The 21,314-nt window shown below is 35.1% G+C and overlaps 1 protein-coding gene across 5 annotated transcripts in view; it reads right to left on the bottom strand.

The window, feature by feature from the left end:
- Window positions 1-21,314, bottom strand: part of NBEA (neurobeachin) — an 873,840-nt gene that overhangs the window by 71,632 nt on the left and 780,894 nt on the right. For all 5 annotated transcript variants that reach the window (XM_079778900.1, XM_079778901.1, XM_079778902.1 and 2 more), the window contains 2 exons: window positions 15,163-15,282; window positions 2,678-2,830 (listed from right to left, as the gene is read on the bottom strand). In XM_079778900.1, the coding sequence (XP_079635026.1) occupies window positions 2,678-2,830; window positions 15,163-15,282 (273 nt within the window). The remainder of the gene's footprint in view (window positions 1-2,677; window positions 2,831-15,162; window positions 15,283-21,314) is intronic.

The raw sequence follows: 21,314 nt of genomic DNA, 5'->3' as shown, positions 1-21,314 counted from the left end.
CAAGCACTATCAGTGCCATTATCTTATCTTGGTTAACATTAATATTGAGTTGACTCAAGACCATCCCTGGATCATAGGGTATGGTGACTAAGATTAGGGTTTCCATCCTGATTTGCAGCAGTTGCCAGCAGTAAGTCTTAGAATGAGGAAGATAGAGAAAAAATTGTAGGCAAGGGCGCCAAGGAGAGTATTCTAGGCCAGGCACATAGCTACCTGTTTATATGTAAGAAAATGTATAAATTTGACACTGTTTACAGAAACATTCCACTTACTAATGGTAGGACTTTGTCATTTTATGTTTCAGTACACAACTCCCAAACCTGGAATTGCTCAATGAAACCTGAGGTAGAAGATTGTCACTCTCTACCCAAGCTACAAAGTTTACATTTCTTCTAGGGCCTCTATTAGCACTTGACTGACTCTTATTTATCATAACGCCGGATGAAATTGATTATCTGATTTTGTAGACTAGAGGAGATTATGAGCAACAAATTCTAATAGTCTGGCTATTCAAGGAAAGTGTGGTGACAGCCGACAATCTAAAGAAGAAGAATAGAAAAACAATAGGTATAGGATGATATCACTTCATGGAATAATAATGGGTACTTGTGTTAAGAAAAAGAAGTTTAATCTTTTGCATCAGAGGTTAGAGAACCAATAGTAATACATTTTAGAAAAATAACTACAACAATATTTCTAAAAATTCTCATGTAGCTATAAAAATATAAACTTTTTTTATTTGAAAAGTTTATTTAGTTGGATTGCATTACCTTCTAACATACTAGATGAATGAAGCATTGTGAATTTTCTGCAGGTTTTGTCAAGAGTGCATGGTCTTGTTTATCTAGTTTATATTAATAATTATTATTTGATGATTTCTCATTCATAATAATTATTATTTTTCCCTACCATCCACAAAATTCTTTGTCCGATGCTACTCTGGGGATGTTTTTTTAGAAGCACAACTGCCTTTTCACTTTCAATTAGGCATATCATTAGTAAAGGGCATATGAACTTCTTTCAGTAATGAAGAACACAAAGGTTGTATCTAAAATGAATCATGAATTAAAGTTTTATTAAAATATATCCAAAAGTGTTTTAACATCCAGAAAACACATGAAGAGATGCTCAAACATCATTAGTCACTAATGGAATGCAAACTAAAACTATAATGAGATATTACTTCACACCCACTAGAATGGCTATAATAACAACAACAAAAAACAGTCATGAAGATATAGAGGAACTAGAACCATCATCATACATTGATAGTGGGAATGTAAGGTGCTATAGTCACTTTGCAAGGCAGTTAAGCAATTTCCTAAAATGTTAAATATAAATTTACCATTCAAGTCATCAATTCCACCACTAGGTAGCAATGAAACATATGTCCATATAGATATCCGTATGTGAATGTATTATGCATAATAACCCAAAAGTGTAAACAACCCAAGTGTTCATCACTTGATAAATGGATAAACAAAATATGGTTTATCCATACAATGGAACACTACTATGCAAAAAGAGAAAAAGGTACCGATATTCATTAAGACACAGATGAATCATAGAACTATGCTAAGTGAAAGAAATCAAACACAAAAGAACACATATTGTATGGTTCTATTTTCATAAAATGACTAGAAAAGACAAACCTATTAAAATAGAAAGTAGATTAATGCTTGCCTGGGGCTTGAGGTGAGCATGGGATCATGGAGGTGATGAAAATGTTCTAAAATTAGATTGTAGTGATGGTCACATTACTAAATTTATTAAAAATCATTAAATTGCATGCTGAAAGCAAATGAATTTTATGATAAATAATGGTTTTTAACAAGGTATCACCATTTTACAGATGAGAAATGTGAGGGAAAGAGATATTCTCAATTACCCAGGACAATGAAACTAGTAAATTACAGAGATCAGATTCAAGAGCAGAAAATTTCTAAACTCTAATTTATACTCTTCCCAATACACCTATTAGCACTTATTAATTAGCACCCATATGAAAACTTTTGTTCAATCAATTGAATTCAACAGAATGAGCACAGAAAAAGTGATCCAACAATTTTTGGCTACTTTGCTTGCCTAAGTGACTAGTTTGGACCTGACTTTAAAGCATGTTAAAATCATTTAGATTATTACATATACACCCAGGCATCTATCATACAGATTTAAAAAGTAATGACATTTTCCCAAAGAATGTTGTCTAGATGGGTGTTCTCTTAAAGTCAGTATATTACACTCTAAGCTATGTTTCACAGCTTATAATTTTCTCCATATAAATATGTTCTAAATTAAATTATTTTGTTTTGAATAATTTATGCATGAAAAAGAAAGCATATTTAGTCAGTAGAGAAAAATAAGGAGTGGGATTTATTTTAAGCATTTTAGAATATGTTATATTAGTGAACAGATGCTCATCTGATTGTCTTCTCCTAAGAGAGCAAATATAACTAAGTTAGCATTCCTTTATTAGTCCTCATGAAAGGCATATCCACTCTACAATAGAGAATGGTGTCAAAAGACAACAGTAAAATGTTTTATTTTTCCTCTTAAATTTTTAACCTTATACTTATAAATGTTAAATGACAATTTGTTAATAGTTAGAAACAAAACAAAACTACAGAGTATTTCTATTTTTTGGTGACTGCTGAAGCAAAAACAAAATCTCTCTTACCATCCTGTTGATCCTTACAAAGTCTTCAGGTTTTTTTGCCCAAGGGGGAAGATCAACATTATTTATCACCACTTCATCTTCTCTGACTCCAAGACTATATCCATTACTGTTGACAAACATCTCTGGTAGGTAATAGAACTCTGGAATCAGTTCCTGCCCAAAATAAAAATGTAGCATATTAAACCACTTTAAAAATCAGTTGAATAACACTATCAATTTATAATTTAACTAAATGGAATTAAATAATTTATTTAAATCTAATATTTCATTAATTTATTTTATTCTTAACTTAATTTTATTTAAATAAGAATCTAGGAAGACAAACATTTTTCTTGAATAATTTGCTTGATAAGATAAGATTTTTAATCTTATCTTGCCACAAATTAGTTAAGAGAAATGAGTTATAAAATCACTAATAGTTCACAATAGCATTAGTAAAGAAATATATAAGGCTATATTTACAAGTCTATGCTGTTTAGTAAACTTTTCTGAATATTATTAATGAAATATTCAAATTAAAAAAAAGTTTTTGTCAGTATTGGTTAAAAATCATGTCTCCTACTTTTTTTCTGACTATACTGGCAATTACAATGCATAATTTCTATAAAGAGATTCAGTTTTATTTTGTAATTTTGCAAAATAAATTATTTTTATACCCACTAATAAACAGTGGGTATAAGAGATAATATGCAACATAATAAGTTTTACATGTTTAATGCATGACACCTCAATAGTAAGTTCTTAATAAATTGGATTCAAAGAAAACGTGTGTTACCTGCATATAAGAAAGATATTAACAACTGGGATCAAGGCAAATGTGGTTGATGTACAAAGTCTGACATGTGGTTTTTGTCACTGGAGAATAAATCTGATATCGAAATGAACTGATTTTATGACCCTAAAAGTTTTTGTTTGTTTTGCTTTTTTATATAGCAACTGGAGAAAATGAAAACAGAAAAACCACTGAAGTTGTTATGTATATATACCATCTATACCATGAAAAAAATACTGATCTTTTCCAATACCAAGATGAGAATTAAATTAACTTTAAAATATATTGTGAAAAGCATAAGGACATTTATTTGTGTGGTATAATCAAACCTCACTGTGGTCTTGTCTAGTGATACATATCACATTTTTGAAGACTACCAGATACTGAGTTCTTCAAATAAATTGGATTCTTCAGCCCCCCCCCGACTCCCCCAAAAAATCATACACAAAAGTTTTCAGTCAAGATGATAGAGTAGCTAAACTGAGTACTCACCTCCTCCCACAACCACATCAAAATCACAACTAAACTACAGAACAACCATCATTAAGAATTACCTGAAATCTAGCTGAACAGAAGTCCTATAACTAAGGATATAAAGAACAAGTCCCATAGAGACTGGTAGGAAGGGCAGAGATACAGAACAGGCCGGTTCCATACCCAAGTGTGGCAGTTAACAATCAGGAAGGTTATCTCAGCTGTGGAGGTTCTACCTGAGGAGCGAGGGGTCCCAGCACCACACCCAAACCCCCAGCCCAGTGTTCTAGTGCCAGGAAGAGAAGTCTCCATAACATCTGGCTATGGAAAACCAGTGGGATTGTGGCTGAGTGAGAAAGAAGGCTATTGAAGTCCAAGGAGTTATTTTTAAAAGGCACAGACTTACTCGAACTTATTCTCTCTGAGCTCTAGTGCTAGGCCAGCATTTTGAAAAGCACCAGGGACATATGGTGAGGAACTGAATTGTCTGGCATCAGAGTGAGAGCTGCAGGGGTAGCTTTCTTCCAGACAGAAGTGCTCACAGAAACCATTGTTCATTTGCTGAGCCTTCCCTGACAGAGCCTGCAGGCAGGTCCCATATCTGAGTCTCTGTCAGTTTTTACTGACTTGAATGTTAAAAGGGAAATTGAGGAGGGCTGAAAGGAAAGCTAATAGGTAAGCAAACATATAGCTTCGTTAGTGGGTAAGACAGGGGTAAAAGGATGCTTCAGCAATATTAGATCAGCAAGGATTATAAGGAATCAATTTCTGGGCTGGGTAAGCATGACAGCTAGTATCATATTGCGTTAAAGAAACAATGTTGTAAAGGTGTGTGGTCTCTAATTAGGAGGCAGAAGTAAAGTATCATTGCTATTCTCATATATTTGTACTCAAATCAGAAATGCATAATGGTTACAAATAGAATGTTTTTATTTCCCTAAAATTCAAATGCTGAAGCCTTTGGAAGGTAATTAGCATTGGATGAGGTCATGTCCTTGTTCTGAGAGAGCGTGCTCCTCTTTGCCGTGTGAAGACATAGCAAGAATATGGCCCTGGATCTGAGCCAGGAAACAGGCTCTCACCAGGCACATAGCCTGGCCGTGCGGGCGCCCTGACACAGGCCCAGAGCTGCAAGGGATAAATTTCTGTTGTTCGTAAGCTACCTACGTTATGGTAAAATACAGCAGCCCAAGCTAACCAAGATAATCAGTGTTAACTTGTTATTTCAATCCATTAAGATAAAACATACAATTTTCTTTTGATCTTGCTCTCACTATTTGGTAAAAGATGTAGAGAAGATAAATAGCATTGCTATTTGAAAATTACCCATTTTGTGTAACACTAAATAGCAATAGCATCCCAAGTGGTCAGAGGAGGAAAAGGAATATAAGCCCATGTAGCTGCTGGTTGGGGTGTAATAGGCTCTTGGAAGTCAGGGATTCCCCTACTGCCTTTCATGTTGTTTGTATTCACGTCCTATCTCTAGAACTAGACGATATAAGATTCCTTGAGGACAGAGAGGGGTATATATCCACGTGGATAAGCAGCATGTGTATTTTTAAAAACAGCCCAAAGACTCTCAATTTAGTTTTAACTTTCTTAGTGCTCTAATATTTTTCACATATTATTTTCCATTCTTTCCATGCAATAGGGTCATATAAAATATGTGGTTACTTACCATTATAATAGTATTTCACTGAATATCATTGAATTAGATTCACAAAGGCATAAGAAGCCTAGATTTTATTTTAACAAAACTTTGAGCTAAAACAGATTTTAAGCCTTATTTTGTGAGGTTTATATATTGTTGAATTCCCCCATAGTTCTTGGTGATATACTTTGTATACAGCAGGTGCTCATTAAATATTAAACTACTGAAGATATTAGATAAGTTATTTTAATATCAGTAGGAATCTTCTGGGGACTGTGTTGGGAGAATGCTTCAAGACAGGAAAAAGCCAGTGAAGCAGTTTATTAAATAAAGGTGCAGGAGGAGCCTGGAAACAAGATGTGTTACTCTGGAGGGGAGATTTTGCAGTTTTTTAAAAAAGTTATCTTGGTTATTCTAGTTTTAGAAAAGTATAAAAAGTTAAATTTAAATTTAGAAAAGGTTGTTTTTAAAGTTGCCAGCACAATTGTACACAAAGTGCAGAACTGACAGAAGCAAGACTTATTTCATTTTAATTCAAGCACTCTAGAAAGAGGGGGCGGAGAGCCACCGTCAGACAGAACAAAACGAAGCTGAAAGGGCTGTTCAGAATGGTGGCACGAAGAGCACTCAGTAGGAGCACTTGGGAGGACTTCAATCGGGCCAGCCACGAAGAAGCAGCACTTCCATAGCCTTAGGAGGACCCCCACAGGAGACTTTCTCTCTACTCCAACACGCATCTGGCCACTCAGAATATGGCCATAAATTGGGGTGTTAATGAAGATGTTAGTGTAAACTGAAATAGGCTTGATGTGTGAAGGGACAAAGAAACCCTCAGATTTCTAATAGTGGGAACAATCACAAAACAGACACATTTTTAAAGCAAAATGAACACATTCTTGAAGTGTGGCTTATTTGAAAGATTCCTAGAAAAGATCAGAAAATAATTAAACTGTCTGAACCCTGAAGTCCCAAGCCAGGGAAGTTTTATAAAGGGGAAGAGAAAGCGAGTAAAATCGCAAAAAGTCTAGGAGAAGTCACTGAAGCAGCCGAGTGGGTGCACAATTTATGCCTCAGTCTTAATGTTTTTAAATCTTGTTTCAAATGGCATTTAAAATTTAAAAGTTAATGTGTAAATGTGAACTTACACTCACATTTATATTAATTAGAAATCACTTATCTTTAAAAATAAACCTAATGAATAAGAGAGTCTCATCTCTGACATTCAACAGGTGCAGTACTGAGAAGATGACAGTACTGCACCTGCTCTGAGACAAGAATCAGCTGAAACATGACCTCTGCTCGTTCAATCTTAAAACAGCAGGTATTATATGTTCTTTTGTTTTGTTTTGTTTTGTTTTTGTATCTTACTATGTCTTGGGACTATTCCAAGTGCTTTCTGCATTTCTCTTGATCTTCACAAAAACTTCATAGATAGGTATTCTTATTTTTCTCACTTTATTTATAGCCACGAACACTGAGGCAAAGAGTTATGCTAAGTAATCTGATAATGCTTATGCTACAAATAGATGGTTAAGCCAGAAATCAAAGCCAAACACTTTAAATCCAGGGTCCCAGCTCTCCCATTTGCTACATTTCACCTTTTAAAACAGCAACCCAGTAATTCTATATGACTTCATTTTACTTGTCTGCACAGCGCTTATTGTTTTATTTACGCCTCCATGTCCCACTGTAATGGAAATCCCATGACAGCAGGGATCTTGTCTATCTTGCTCATTTGCTCATCACTTATTTGCTAAGAAGTGGCCTCACATATAATAGGTATTCAATACATATCTGTGGAATGAAAAATGAATCAATAATTTATCATACCCTGAATTTCAGGCATGAAATAGTGATAAAAAATATTGAAGGTCATGGCTTTCAAATTGTGTTAAGTAAAGCAGAATTACCTCACAGCTACCAGTTAGTTGTAGCTAATGGGGAGTCTGGTTGGGTAGGCAGTTGTGAAGCTGTCTCTTTTTTTATCAGGGAAGTGCTACTTCATATGCACTGAAATCAAAGAGATCTGAGTTCAAATACAGACTTCTGGCTAGCCCAAGTGTCTTTCTTTTGTCAGTTCATTTTGTTCATTAGATTCCATATATAAGTGACATCATATGGTATTTGTCTTTCTCTGACTGGCTTATTTCACTTAGCATAATAATCTCCAAGTTCATGTACGCTATCACAAAGGTAAGAGTTTCTTCTTTTTTCATGGCTGCACAATATTCTATTGTGTACATGTACCACAGCTTTTTTATCTACTCATCTACTGATGGTCATTTGGACTGTTTACAGATCTTGGCTATTATAAGTGTCTTAACCTCTTGAAAATAATCAGTTTCTCATGCAAAATTGTGATGATGATAGCATCTAACTCACAGTGTAAATAAAAGGATTAAATGGGGGTAATGTGTATGAAACAATACATTTAATAGCTTTACCCAAGCTATTCTTTAGAAGCTATTCTCTCTCTCTCTCTCTCTCTCTCTCTCTCTCTCTCTCTCTCTCTCTCTCTCTCTGATTTTTTAAAGAAGCAAATAAAAATATTATGGCTGAGTTTATCAGTACAAAAGTACATCTGTGATTAGTAAAAAGCTCTGTTAGTTCAAATATCTGTTCAAACGAATACCTATGTAGACTTTAAAATGATCAAAGTATTTGTTAATCAAATATATTAGACAGACTTACCTCGGCTAATCAGACCTATTTTTATGCTGTGTGTACTTCAGATTTAGGTTTTGTCTAAATGCACAGATTGAATTGAATGATATAAACCAAAGTTGAACTTACAATTGTTTTAAATTAGTGACTTGTAGAGTTTTTCAAAGATTGCTGTCACCAGACCTTCCACCCCACATGCCTTTTGGCATTTCCACTTTACCACTGCTCCCATAAAGAGGTGGAGTCTATGTCTCCTCTCTTGAAATATGGCTGGCTTATTTCAAACTGACACTGCAGGGCTTCCAGATAAGTGTAAGACTTCAGGGACCTTTCAGCTTCTGTTTTCATCCCCTTAGAAGCCAATTACTACATAAAGTGGTGCAGCTACCTTGCTAGAAAGATCATGTAGAGCAAGCATGTCAAACTCAAATGCTAACATGGGCCAAATAAACAAGCTTTAAGTGTATGTGGGCTGCAAAAAAACAAAAGCTTCAATTTTCATAGAAAGGCAGGTTTATTTTGATAGAGATACCAAGGGCTGAATACAAAGGGCTGAAATAGATGAGTAATTGTTAACATAAAGTAATGGAACATTTTAATAAAAATTAACATTTTTTTCTTGAACATTAACTTACCAGACACTGAATAACTACACAAATTAATAAGTGTAATGCAAATAAACCTATTTTTCTTGTTCTCCAAAAGAGAAATATTTCCTGTTGCACACACCAAACAAGTCAGTACAAGACTAATGACATAGCAATTGGCTGCTAAAATATTTGCTGCTAGTATTAGTGGAGAGAAATGGTGTGCCTGCGCATAAGGCCTTAAGGGAAATGAATGCAACACGATTACTAGTATAGTAATCAGTCATTAGCAAACTTGTAGTTCGTTATTATTAATTATGTATAACAGGATATTATAAAAATTGAGTTACGAAATTTTTATTAAAATGTTTCTTACATACTGTTATATTAGCTGGGCCGCAAAAAATATGCGTTGTGGGCTGCACGCGGCCCATGGGTCGCAAGTTTGACATGCTTGATGTAGAGAGACAGACAGACCTAAATAATCTCTAGCTGCTCTAGCCAGTTCAGGTGAGGCACAAAACACATGAGTGTAGTCATCTTGAATCCTCTAGACCCAGACGGGCCACCCTATTTGACCCCATATGGATGAAAGACAAGCTGTACCTGATGAAGCCTAGTCTGATTGCAGAACACTGAGGGAAAAAATGATTTTTAAGCCATTAAAGTTTGGGATGGTTATTTACACAGTAATAAATGTCAATTACTCCAAGTAGTCTTAGTGACTGGATATGATCATATAATCATGCAGAAGAATTACATCTGTGTACCAGCCAATAGATAAAGACTAGAAATCACTCAATAGCCCTCAGTGCTACTACTGGCTTCCTTTTTACCTGTTATGTCACTTAGTATCTGTGAACCTCCTTTAGAGAACAGAGATAATGACAGCTATCTTACACAACTATCTTGAGAACTGTATCAAATAAGCAGAAAAAAAGCATATTTGAAAACTAATGAGAATTATTCAAAAAGAATGAACTACTATTATAATTTGTAAGTGTGCTCCTACAGATGTACTTTATGCACTAGCCTGTCTACTTATAATAATAGCTCTTCTGCTTACTCTCTTCCAGTTGATAGATTTCTGTTAATCAGCTTCTCTTTAAGGAAATAGTCAAAGTAGTTTAAAATCCCCTAAATGAAAATTGGTGCACAAAGGCATCAAATATTATTAAAGAAATGGCAAGATGAATATTGTAATGGCCATTTTGTATCTGTAAATGTGATTTCTAGCTTATTTTAACTGCTATACTAAAACCTCATGGTACAGTCAATAGTATTATGTGCATTCCATTAATAAGAAGAAAATATCCTCAAACATAATTTCTAATTTACAAGCTTATGACAAGTTCATGCTGCAGGACAATTGGACTTGATAGTATGTCTTAGAATGATAGAAGGCCACTATTAACACTATCATAATTGTATACCTATTGCATCAAATCTGACATTGCAGTTTAATATATTTTGCTGAGTGAGCACACCATTTTATGGCTTCTTAGTGAAATAAAAACTAACCCAGATGTTTTCACTTTTCAAATATAATTCACTGCAAGGTTTTAAAACTGCCATCTCTTTTCTTCCATTTTTCTAAAAGATTGATGTCCTGGCATTCGTTTATTCCACAAGAGCTTATAATGGGTCAATGAGTCAGTAGTGAACACCTCCATTAACTGTATTAATTTACACTATGTCACCTTAATGTCATTTTGTGGCAGCTACCTTTTCTGACATCTACATAGTTATTCAAAAGTAATATAACAGCTATTGAATGCATTAAGGAAAATTAGTATAAGAACTTCACGAAGTTGAATGTCATTGTTACCAAGACTATACTGGAGAAATAAAAGATATAAAGTAAAAACTAACTGGTCTGTTTTAACTCTGCAAACCTCTCTCCTGAGAGGCCACTTCACCAACAGTCCTTCTCTGCCCAGCTTGTATTCATTACCACCAGAAGACTGACATTAATAATGAGAGACAGAATAAAACCATCGACTCTCGACTCTGCTCTAGTTATCCCTTATGTGACTGTCTAAGTAGATATTGTAGAGATACTTTTCTTTAAAAATGGAAAATCATTTCTTTACAATTATATCACATAGCTGTTTAGTTTTACAGCTTAGGGATAAAAAACAGAAAGCTCAGCAAAAAATAGTTAGCAAAGCTATTATTACTCTTGGTAACATATTCTTTCCTGCCAAATATGGTATTATTTTAGGGGGAAATATTGTACACTTTAATCAATATATTTAAATATGAATTTAGAAAATCTCAAAGTACCACCAGTATTACAAAAAATTTTAAACATTCTCTTAATGAGAAACCCAAAATTCTTACGCTAGAAGGAAAAGATTGATATATTTGAACACACACACACACACACATACACACACACACACACACACACACACACACACACCCCACCACCAACAACAACCTAAACATAATTGAAATATAGTAATACTAGAGGCCCGGTGCACAAAATTTGTGCATGGGTAGGGTCCCCTAGGCCTGGCTGGTGATCAGGGCTGATCAGGTTCCCCGCCTCCCCACCTCCCCGCCTCCTCCTTCCCTCATGCCCTCATCGCCCTGCCACCGCCGCTGGTCGCCTGCTATGTTCCGTGCCAACCCCTGGTGGTCAGTGCACACCATAGCAAATGAGCAAACTCTCGTTCTTCCATTGAACTCCCAAGGGGACACTTTGCATATTAACCTTTTATATGTTTAGACTAGAGGCCCGATGCACAAAATTTGTGCAAGGGGCTCAGCCCCCACCACCACAGTGGCCGCCTCTGCCTCGGATTCCACCGCCTGGGCTTCATCCAGAAGGACATCCAGTCTAATTAACATAATATGCTTTTATTATTATAGATAGCAAAACTGAAAGACTGAGAAGTCATATTTGCAATGCAACTTTTTGCAATTTCAAGGATCTTTTTCAAATCAATAAAAGAGATATGACTTGACTGAAAATGGGCAAAAAATATGAGCAAGTTTACAGGTCAATAAATATATGAGTAATGCACAACTTAACTCATAATTAATGAAATGCAAGCCAAAACAAAGACAACTCCATTTTTACTTACCAGATTAGCCAAAGTTATGCTGTTTATTAATAATAGCAGTGATGGGGGCATGGGGAAGGAGACATCCACACACTGTTGTATGGAGTAAATTATCATCCTTGGGAACCATGGTCTGGCAATATCTTTCAAAATTAATAATGTATATATAGCCTTTGAACCACCAGTCCCATTAACAGAAATCATCCTTTACATGGATACAAAAAGTTCATCAAGATGTCTATATAAGAATGTTTACTGTAACTTTGTGTTTAATAGAAACAATCAGAGTTACAAAGACAAACAATCCATCAATAAGAGATCATGAAGATAAGTTATTGTATTGCATGCATTGTGCAGCCTTAAAAAGAAAGGGACTACATGGGAATGTTTCAAGATACATTATCATGAAACATAAAAGGGTTAGGGTGGCAGCAGAGAACTAAAAATGACCGCAATCCATGTCATGCTGAGATGGGGAAATGCACTTCTCATGAACTAATGAAGTCGGGGAGTGGAGGGATGCTACCTGTTTGTATTCATGGGCTACTTGAGAATAAAAAATAAAACACCTCCCATATTAGCAAAGCACTGTTGGTCTTTGTCCTTGATGATGTCACCCCAGGAGCCAAAGATCATAATAACAAAATGTAAATGTTTCTGAAAAGTTTCAGAACATGTAAGAATTCTTCCAGCACTTTTAGAGGGAAAATTCTAGTATGGGCATTGATCATCAGAGACTGACATGCAACTTGATGAGATATTTGGTGATCAAAAGCATCAATAAAGTGCTCAAGATAGAAAGTAAAGCCTAAAATTCTATCTACATACATAAATTAGAATGACTAACTGATGTATGTGTGGGCTTGTGAGGGTGAACCTTTGAATTAAGTTGTAAAGCCAAGTTTCTTTCTTTCTCTCTCTCTCTCTCTCTCTCTCTCTTTTTTTTTTTTTTTTTTTGAGAATGTCAAATAGAAGTGGACAGGCATTTTTAGTTAAAAGAGTTTGCCACTATATGGTTCAAAACTCTGAATTAAGATATGCATAGTCTTACCTAAAATAGGAAGTCTTAAAATACAGGTAAGAATATTTAACTCCCATATAACATATTTATTGAATGCTTTTTATGAACAGTGCAAATTCTAGAATCCTATGGACTCTCCATTTTCTTTTAATGCTCAAAATTTTATTATATATTAAACAAACCCTCTCCCTGATTTTGCTGGTCTTAAATTAGTTTAAATGATGATTTTTGAGTTTAATTTCTCAGTCAAGTTATAAGTCTGTTAAGAGGACAATGTGGGCCTTAAGAGTTTAACATAGTAAGGATACATGTTAAATTATTTTATTTCCAAGTGTGAATATGTTGTGGGTATAAATTAACATTCACTATGCAAACTAATAGAACTAAACAAAAGTTGTACCCATCCACTTTTCTTATAGTTCACTATAATTGCCTTTTAAAAATGTTTGCAATAGATAAGCATAAATAAGAAAATTACAATTTTGACTTTAATTCACTGCTTTTGTTGGATTAAGAACCTAAATGGAATGATATTATAACATTTTTATGTCACGTATGATGACAGTAATGGGGAAAAATCTGCCTTAAAATAAAAGGGCTTAAAATAAGAAACACATATACCAGTGCAATAACCTGGTCACTTAATTTTATTATCAGGGGGGAGGAGGGAATGAGAAAAATGAGAGAACAAATGTATTTTATTGTTTTGAATATAACCATTTTTTAAACAAAAGTCCATATAATGAGTAATAGATGTTTCTATTTAACAATAGTTAAGCAGTATGAACTGTAAAATTGCTCTTCTCTCTGTCTATTCCTACATATCTTGTGTGTGTTGGTTTAATCTAATGTGTATTGTTGCAAGTGTCCCCAGGCACAGTCAAGTAAAAGCTAAGGCTATACAGAAGAGCCTACATTTTAAATGGGTCTTGTCATTAATGCCTTATTAATTGCCCCAGGCTACATAAACCCAATGCAGGGCAAGCTATAACAATATGACACATTAAGGACAAATCCAATTCCTGCTGTGTTTTATGGAATGGGCCAAAAATTGAGTTAACAGCAGGAAAGTCAATTTATGGGCTTTTCTTTCCACCTCCAGATTATTCTATCTAAATTAGTAGGAATTTTTTGAAATAATGAAAGTACCTCAACTGAATAATATAAAAGAATCCTGAATCATTTTCTATGAACCTCAAAATTATTTCCTTTAGTTTCCTATTAGGATAGATGTACTACATAATTTAAAAATATGATGAAACAAAGTTGCAGTATACAATGCCTTATATGCCCACTTAAATTTAAAAATTCGAATTTCAACATATTTTTAAAGTATTTTTTATCCTTACCTGAGTATATGTTTATTGATTTGAGAGAGAGAGAGAGGAAAGAAGGGAAGGGAGGAGGGAAAGGGAGAGAGAGAAAAACATTGATGTGAGAGAAAAACATCCACTGGTTGCCTCTTGTACACTCCCGGACCAGGGATGGAACCCACAACCTAGGTATGTGCCCTTACCAAGAATCTAAACAGCAACAAACTTTTGGTGTACTGGATGACACTCCAACCAACTGAGCCACCCGGATAGGGCTCAACATATGTATAACTTAAATTAATATCCTATATACCTATATAATAAAAGCCTAGGTGGTGTCACGCCCTTGTGCGACATCATCACAAGATGTCCACCACAAAATGGCCACCACAAGATGGCTGCACACACAGAGGAGGCGGGGCCTGGCAGCCACTCTGCACAGTGAGGCCTGGGGGTCCCGTGGCTTTGCGCAGTGCAGAGGAGGCCGGTCCCATCATCTCCATTGCCTCATGTGGAGGAGGCTGATCAGGCCAGGAGGAGAGGGCAATTGGGGGCGATCAGGCCGGCAGGGGAGGGCAGTTGTGCAGTGATTGGGCTGGCAAGGGAGGGCAGTTGTGGGTGATCGGGCCAGCAGGGGAGGGCAGTTGGGGGCAATCAGGCCAGCAGGGGAGCAGTTAGGGGGTGATCAGGCAGGCAGACAGAAGCGGTTAGGGGCAATCAGGCAGGCAGGCAGGCAGGCAGGCGAGCAGTTAGGAGCCAGCGGTCCTGGATTGTGAGAGGGATGTCCGACTGCCGGTTTAGGCCCAATCCTGTGGGATATCCCCCAAGGGGTCCCAGATTGGAGAGGATGCAGGCCGGTTTGAGGGACACCCCCAACCCCTGTGCATGAATTTCATGCACCAGGCCTCTAGTCAACATGTAAAAGAGCCTACCTTTACATCAGAAGTATCTCTCTGGCTAGTTCTCCAAGACCTTGCAACTGATGAGAAGGTTCGATTTGGATGGTCAAATTTTCCATCATTTGCATTGAGGAAGAAGGTTGTGAAAGGTTCCTAAGCAAAAAAGAAAATGAAAAAGACAAAAGACACAATTTGACCTTCTGAACACAGTTTCCCTCAGTCCTTTATAAAATATGACTCTTTTCTTTTCTTTTCTTTTCTTTTCTTTTCTTTTCTTTTCTTTTCTTTTCTTTTTTCTGTTATTCCTCACCTGAGGATATTTTTTCATTGATTTTTCTAGAGAGTGGAAGTAAGGGAGTAAGAGGGAGAGAGAGAAACATTTATTGGTTGCCTCCAGCACATGCTCCTTCCATGGCCGGCCAGGGATCAAACTGCAACCCAGCTATGTGCCTTTGACCAGGAATCAAACTGGAGACTCTTCAGCTTGCAGTCCGGCGTTCCAACCCACTGAGCCACACCAACCAGGGCAAAATATGACTTTCTTTGAAACCCTCTTGAGGTGGAAACAGTGTAGGGTCCTGAAAAGATGACCATGCCAAGGAATCAGCAGGTGCTGGTCTGGGCCTGACTAGGTCAGTAAACATCACTCTGCAACCTTGGTAGGTCATTTTGCCTCTTGGGCTTCAGCCTTCTGATCTATAAAATGATGGTGCTATGTGATTTTATAAGTGATTTTGCACTACTGGCCATTTACAACTCAGATTTTCTTCCTCACAGCTAAGGTCATATGTAGTAACACTACAATAAGAAAATCATCCTGACACTTGTTCATGACAATATGGAATTAAGTAGGAAACATCCATCTTGGATTACCAATCAAAGTTGACTAATATACTCCTACCACATTATGGTCTGATGATCATTTTAAAATACAAATCCCTGCTTGAAGTTCTCCCATATCTTTTCAGAGCTCTTCGGAGAAACTATAAACTACTTAATTTGTTCTTCTAGTTTTCTGTGACATATTTACAATGACAGTGTCTGTCACCCAAAACATGTTTACATAGTTGGAAACCAAGAAACAACTTTATCACAAGGTCCTAATGTATTTAATACTAATGATTTTTCTATAGTTGTGTTGGGAGAGAGGCATTATTGCTGATGTCATTAAATTTGCTTCCATATTTAAAGGGATTAAATAACTTTCATTCTTAGTAAGGATTTCTTAGCTATCTATAACGAAGATAAATATATATTTCCTTTTTCATGGTTCAGTTCTTCACTCAAGTCTAGGATGAATGATGTCACTTCTAGGTTCAATAATGCTAAGAAATCTTTCCTAAATATTTAGGGTTTTTCTTTAACATATTCTAGTAATCTCTTCATTCTTCTATATCCATAAAATATTATTTTGCCCCTTTCAAATTCCCTTATTGTTATTAGCCATAAAGTCCAACTGTCTGGCAACAACTAGAAATATTCATCTTCTTCAGTACCTTCCTATAATTTAGTGTGCTTAGATGTCATCAATTTTATAAATTTGTAATGTATCACCAATATTTCATGTTCACTATTGAATGACAGAAAAATATCATGAAAGAGAAAAGATGTAGAATGATAGATATAACAATGTATAGGTAAAGGGGGTAAAAATTAGATATACATCCTGGAATTCCATATTACTGTTTAAGATTTTAAGTGATATGAGAGACAAATGGCAAAATCAACTTATAAAAAATTATGAGATTTCTTTCACTAATTAATTTGCTTTTTAGAGTTTTAACTCACTATTAAATACAAGGTAGTTAATGCAGTGTATCTTATCGTTAAATTAAATTAAAGTGAGAATATTAAAATTCTATAAATAGTAATGGTAAATTGAATATAATATGACAAATCTAAGTTTGAATCTGGTGGAAGCATTTACCTCTCTTAGACAAGTTACTTAATCTCAAGTAATTGTATTAAGCATCTTGGTTCCTTCATCAGTACTAACTGGAATGACAATACCTTGGGGGTAATTAAATAAGATTAAATAATATTGAGAAAGCTTGATGTATCTTACTGGACACAGAGTTATAAAAATGACTACCAGCTTTCTGTACTATGTCAACTATTCACTGCTGGGATCAGCCCCAGAATGCCTATTCCCTAGACAACTCTTCCAGATTCGGATTCTTAGTTCCTTAGTTCTTACTCATCTTTGAATCCTTAGTTCCCAGCACAACACTTGGCTCATAGTTAGTGTCGAATATATGTTTGTTGAACACAGCTAAACAAAGATAGTGTTGGAAGATGGGGTATGGCTGGGTAAGAATAAGATATAGTTTTCCTTGTTAGTTCTTAATCACTAGTTTAACCAAAAAGTTGTATGTTGAGAATCCACTTTGTTATTTTAGGATGCTGATTTTTATTTTTTATTTTTTCCTCTTTAGATAGTAGACAGAGATTAGTCTAGAGGGGTCAGGCTTATTTCAGTGATATTTTAAAAATATATTTTTATTGATTTCAGAGAGAAAAGGAGAGGGAGAGATAAAAATATCAATGATGAGAGAGAATTACTGATCGGCTGCCTCCTGCATGCCCCCTATTTGGGGATCAAGCCTGCAACTCGAGGATATGCCATGACCTGGAATCTAACTAGCACTAGTAATCGCTGGGTTCCTGGGCCAACACTCCACCACTGACATAACCTATTAAATAGTTGTGAGCAAAGTCCCATTTATACATGTAAAGCCTTACTTATCATCAACCGTTAAAAGCTGATCTCTACCACAACCTAAATAAATGATCCTTCCTGGTTTTTAACCCTTAACAAACACCTGCCAAGAATAGTACAGATGGGCATAGTGAAAAGAAATCAGAAATTGAAGAATTATTTTTATTTTTGGTTTTGAAGTTTATGAATCTAGTGGCTCCTAAAAGCAGAGAACACTAAAGAATTCCATGTTTCATTGTTTTAAGTAGCTTTTAAGAAGATTTGATTAACAGCTGTTTTAGGGTCACAGACTACATGACATATCATTCTCATTATTCCTAAAGCCTCCAGCTGCTACACTGGTAGAGTGTACACTAATAGAAATTGATAACCTATTTGTTTAAGAGTGAGTATTGATTTTTCAAGCTCTGATTGCCATGGAGAACCTTTATCCATGTGCTTCCCTATTACCTTCCTAGCACACTGGAAGGCCTTTCTTTTTTATTTGACTCGTGCTTAACTAAGGTAGAGGATCAAATGCTATGTTAAGCTTAAGGTAATTTTTTCTTCTTTGCCTAACATATTCTGATTGAACTATTTTCTAGATATTTTGTTATTACACTAAAAAATCTTTTGGCTTAGGAAATCAAATGTACAAATGAATGAATATTGAATGGAAATTTCAGATATTAAAATACTGGCACATGTTTGGCTTTAAAAACTTTAGGTTAATCCTGTAATATCAATGGCTCATGGCAGACTTCCTTCTCCTAATTACATTCACCCCAAGGTCACTTCATATCTTCCAAACCTTTTTCAGTGCTGCAAAATAAAATTAACCTTTTTTGTACTGGTAAGTACCTGTCCTACTGAATTCTATTATAACCTTTAACCACCTGCAAAGACACTAACAACTTTCCTGCCTTTCAATGGTTACAGACCATAATTCCATCCGAAGCCATTTTACTCTGTTCCCTGCTCCTCTTCTCTTTAGCCAACTTGCATATTCTTTTCGCTTAGATTTTTGCTCAGTCATCTCATAAGAATCTTTTCTTAAGTCCCTCTCCCCTTGTTCTTTTCTTCTTTCCTTAACTTCATTTTATTTTAAACAAAGCCCATTTATGGGTAATAGGTAGTGTTTGGGATATAACTATATCAAAGAAAATATGTATATATCTATATCTATATTTTGTTATTCCTCATCCTAGGACATTTTTCCATTGACTTTTAGAGAGAGTGGAAGGAAGGAGGAGAGACAGAGAGAAACATCAATGTGAGAGAGATGCATTGATTGGTTGCCTTCCACACGTGCCCTGATCAGGGTAGGGGATGGAGCCTGAAACCAAGGTATGTGCCCTTGACCTGAATTGAACCTGGGACCCTTCAGTCCGCAGGCCGGTGCTCTATCCACTGAGCCAAACTGGTTAGGGCAAAAAGATGTATATTTTGAATTGGTATGAAAGGTAATAAATACTAAAAGGAAGGGAACTAAGAGTTACTGAGCACCTTTCTGTGCTTGGCACTATAGTATCTCAGTTAACCCAATCCTCACTATTATCCTTAAGAGTAGGAATAATAATTATAAATAACCTGTTTTATGTTTGAGAAAGTTCAAGATCACATTCTGGGAAATGGAGGAACCATTATTTCCACTGTGCTTTGTTTAACTTCGGAAGTTTATTTTCTCACATCACTTTGGAAAGAAACCAGAAGTATCTTATAATCTCTTAAGTTCTATTAATTAACCTATTCACCATGCTCTTGATTAAGAATTCCTCATCTTTCTCTAAGTAAACATGCAATGTATTTAACATCAGTAATCAAGATAAACATGACAACAGTATTTAACTCAGTAGCATTATTTTTTGTTTTTAATTACAACATTTGCAAAAGTGTTTCTATTATATTTTTCGCTAGAAATAAATATTTTTAAAAATATGATATGGTTTATGCTCAGCTGGTGTGGCGCAGTGGTTGCGCATTGACTCATGAATCAGGAGGTCAAGGTTTGATTCCCTGTCAGGCACATGCCTGGGTTGTAGGCTGGATCTAGTAGGGGGAGTGCAGGAGATAGCTGATGGATGTTGCTGTTTCTTTCTCATCGATGTTTCTATCTCTCTCTCTCCCTTCCTCTCTCTCTAAAATCAATAAAAACATTTATTAAAAAAATAAAAAAAAATTATATTATGGTTTAAACAGACTCTTGGGTAAGCTTTTAAAGCAACCTACAATTTATAAAGGAAGTCCCAAATTTTAAACAATTGATTTATAAGTTAACTCTCATTGCAAAATCTATGTAATTTCCTAAAAAATATGATTAAATGTTTGACAAATGGATTTTGAATAGACTGATTGAATATATTGAATTCAGAAGGTACATTGGTTATTAAGGCCAGAGAATAAAATTTAATAACCTCTATATATGCTATATGTTCAGGTTAAGATATAAAATGAAAACATTCTAAGTAAAATGTGTCCTTTTATACTACTTAATATCAAGAAACTCCAAACTCTGCTAAAATAGTTTATTCATCATTTGCCCAATGGTGCTAGCAAGAAAAGGAGTCTTTTCAGAGTCATGATTTAGACAAGTGACTTCACTGGTAGTTTGTCTATAATATTTTTAATTTAAAGTAATGTGGTATGAAGTTAATCAGGATTTTAAATTATTATCATTGTCATACTAAATATATTGACTGAAACTAACAATGAGTTTAATGACTTTGGGCCTAAAATGCTTGAAAGGTAAAGATATTGCAGACACTTTAACCTGTATTTTGTTTTTATGGACAAATTTTTAGTAACATGGATTTTAATGAATTTTCTACTTCATAAACTCCTATTAAGATTGGATGAGGAAATCACAATTCCTTGGACTATTAGGTTAAAAACTTGGTAAGCTTAGACCATGATATTTCTATTTGCAATAGTACAACACAGGATGTGTTGGCTAAATGGGTCCCCATAAAAGCAATCCTATAGATCTGTACTGTCCACTACAGTAGCCACCAGCCACATGTAACTACTGAGTACTTGAACTACAGCTATTTAGAACTGAACTATGAATATAAAATAAATTCTGGATTTCAAAGACTTAACCAAAGAAGTAAAATATCTCATTAATAATTTTTATTGGTTAAATATTAAAATTATAACATTTTAACACTTTGGATATATTGAGCTAACAAATATATCTATTAAAATTAATTTAACCTGTTTCTTTTTACTCTTAAATGTGGCTACTAGAAATTTTAAATTACATAAGTGGTTTACATTATATTTTTGTCTTTAGCACAACTATGGGTAGTACTAAAAGGGCATGTATAGGATATACATGTGTATAGCATTTCTGCCATACCCTTGCACGATTTCAAATTTGTATTCCATTAGGTTAAATTATGATTTTTTATTTGAGAAAGTGTTTAGCTTATCAAGAATAAAAGAGTATAAACTGAAATCAAGCTGTTAATAATAAGTACTTTTATGG

This window comes from Cnephaeus nilssonii (assembly GCF_951640355.1).
Source record: "Cnephaeus nilssonii genome assembly, chromosome: 8".
NCBI classification, from domain to species: domain Eukaryota; kingdom Metazoa; phylum Chordata; class Mammalia; order Chiroptera; family Vespertilionidae; genus Cnephaeus; species Cnephaeus nilssonii.
Note: the sequence above shows the minus strand (reverse complement) of the source record. Positions and strands in the feature narration are given on the sequence as shown.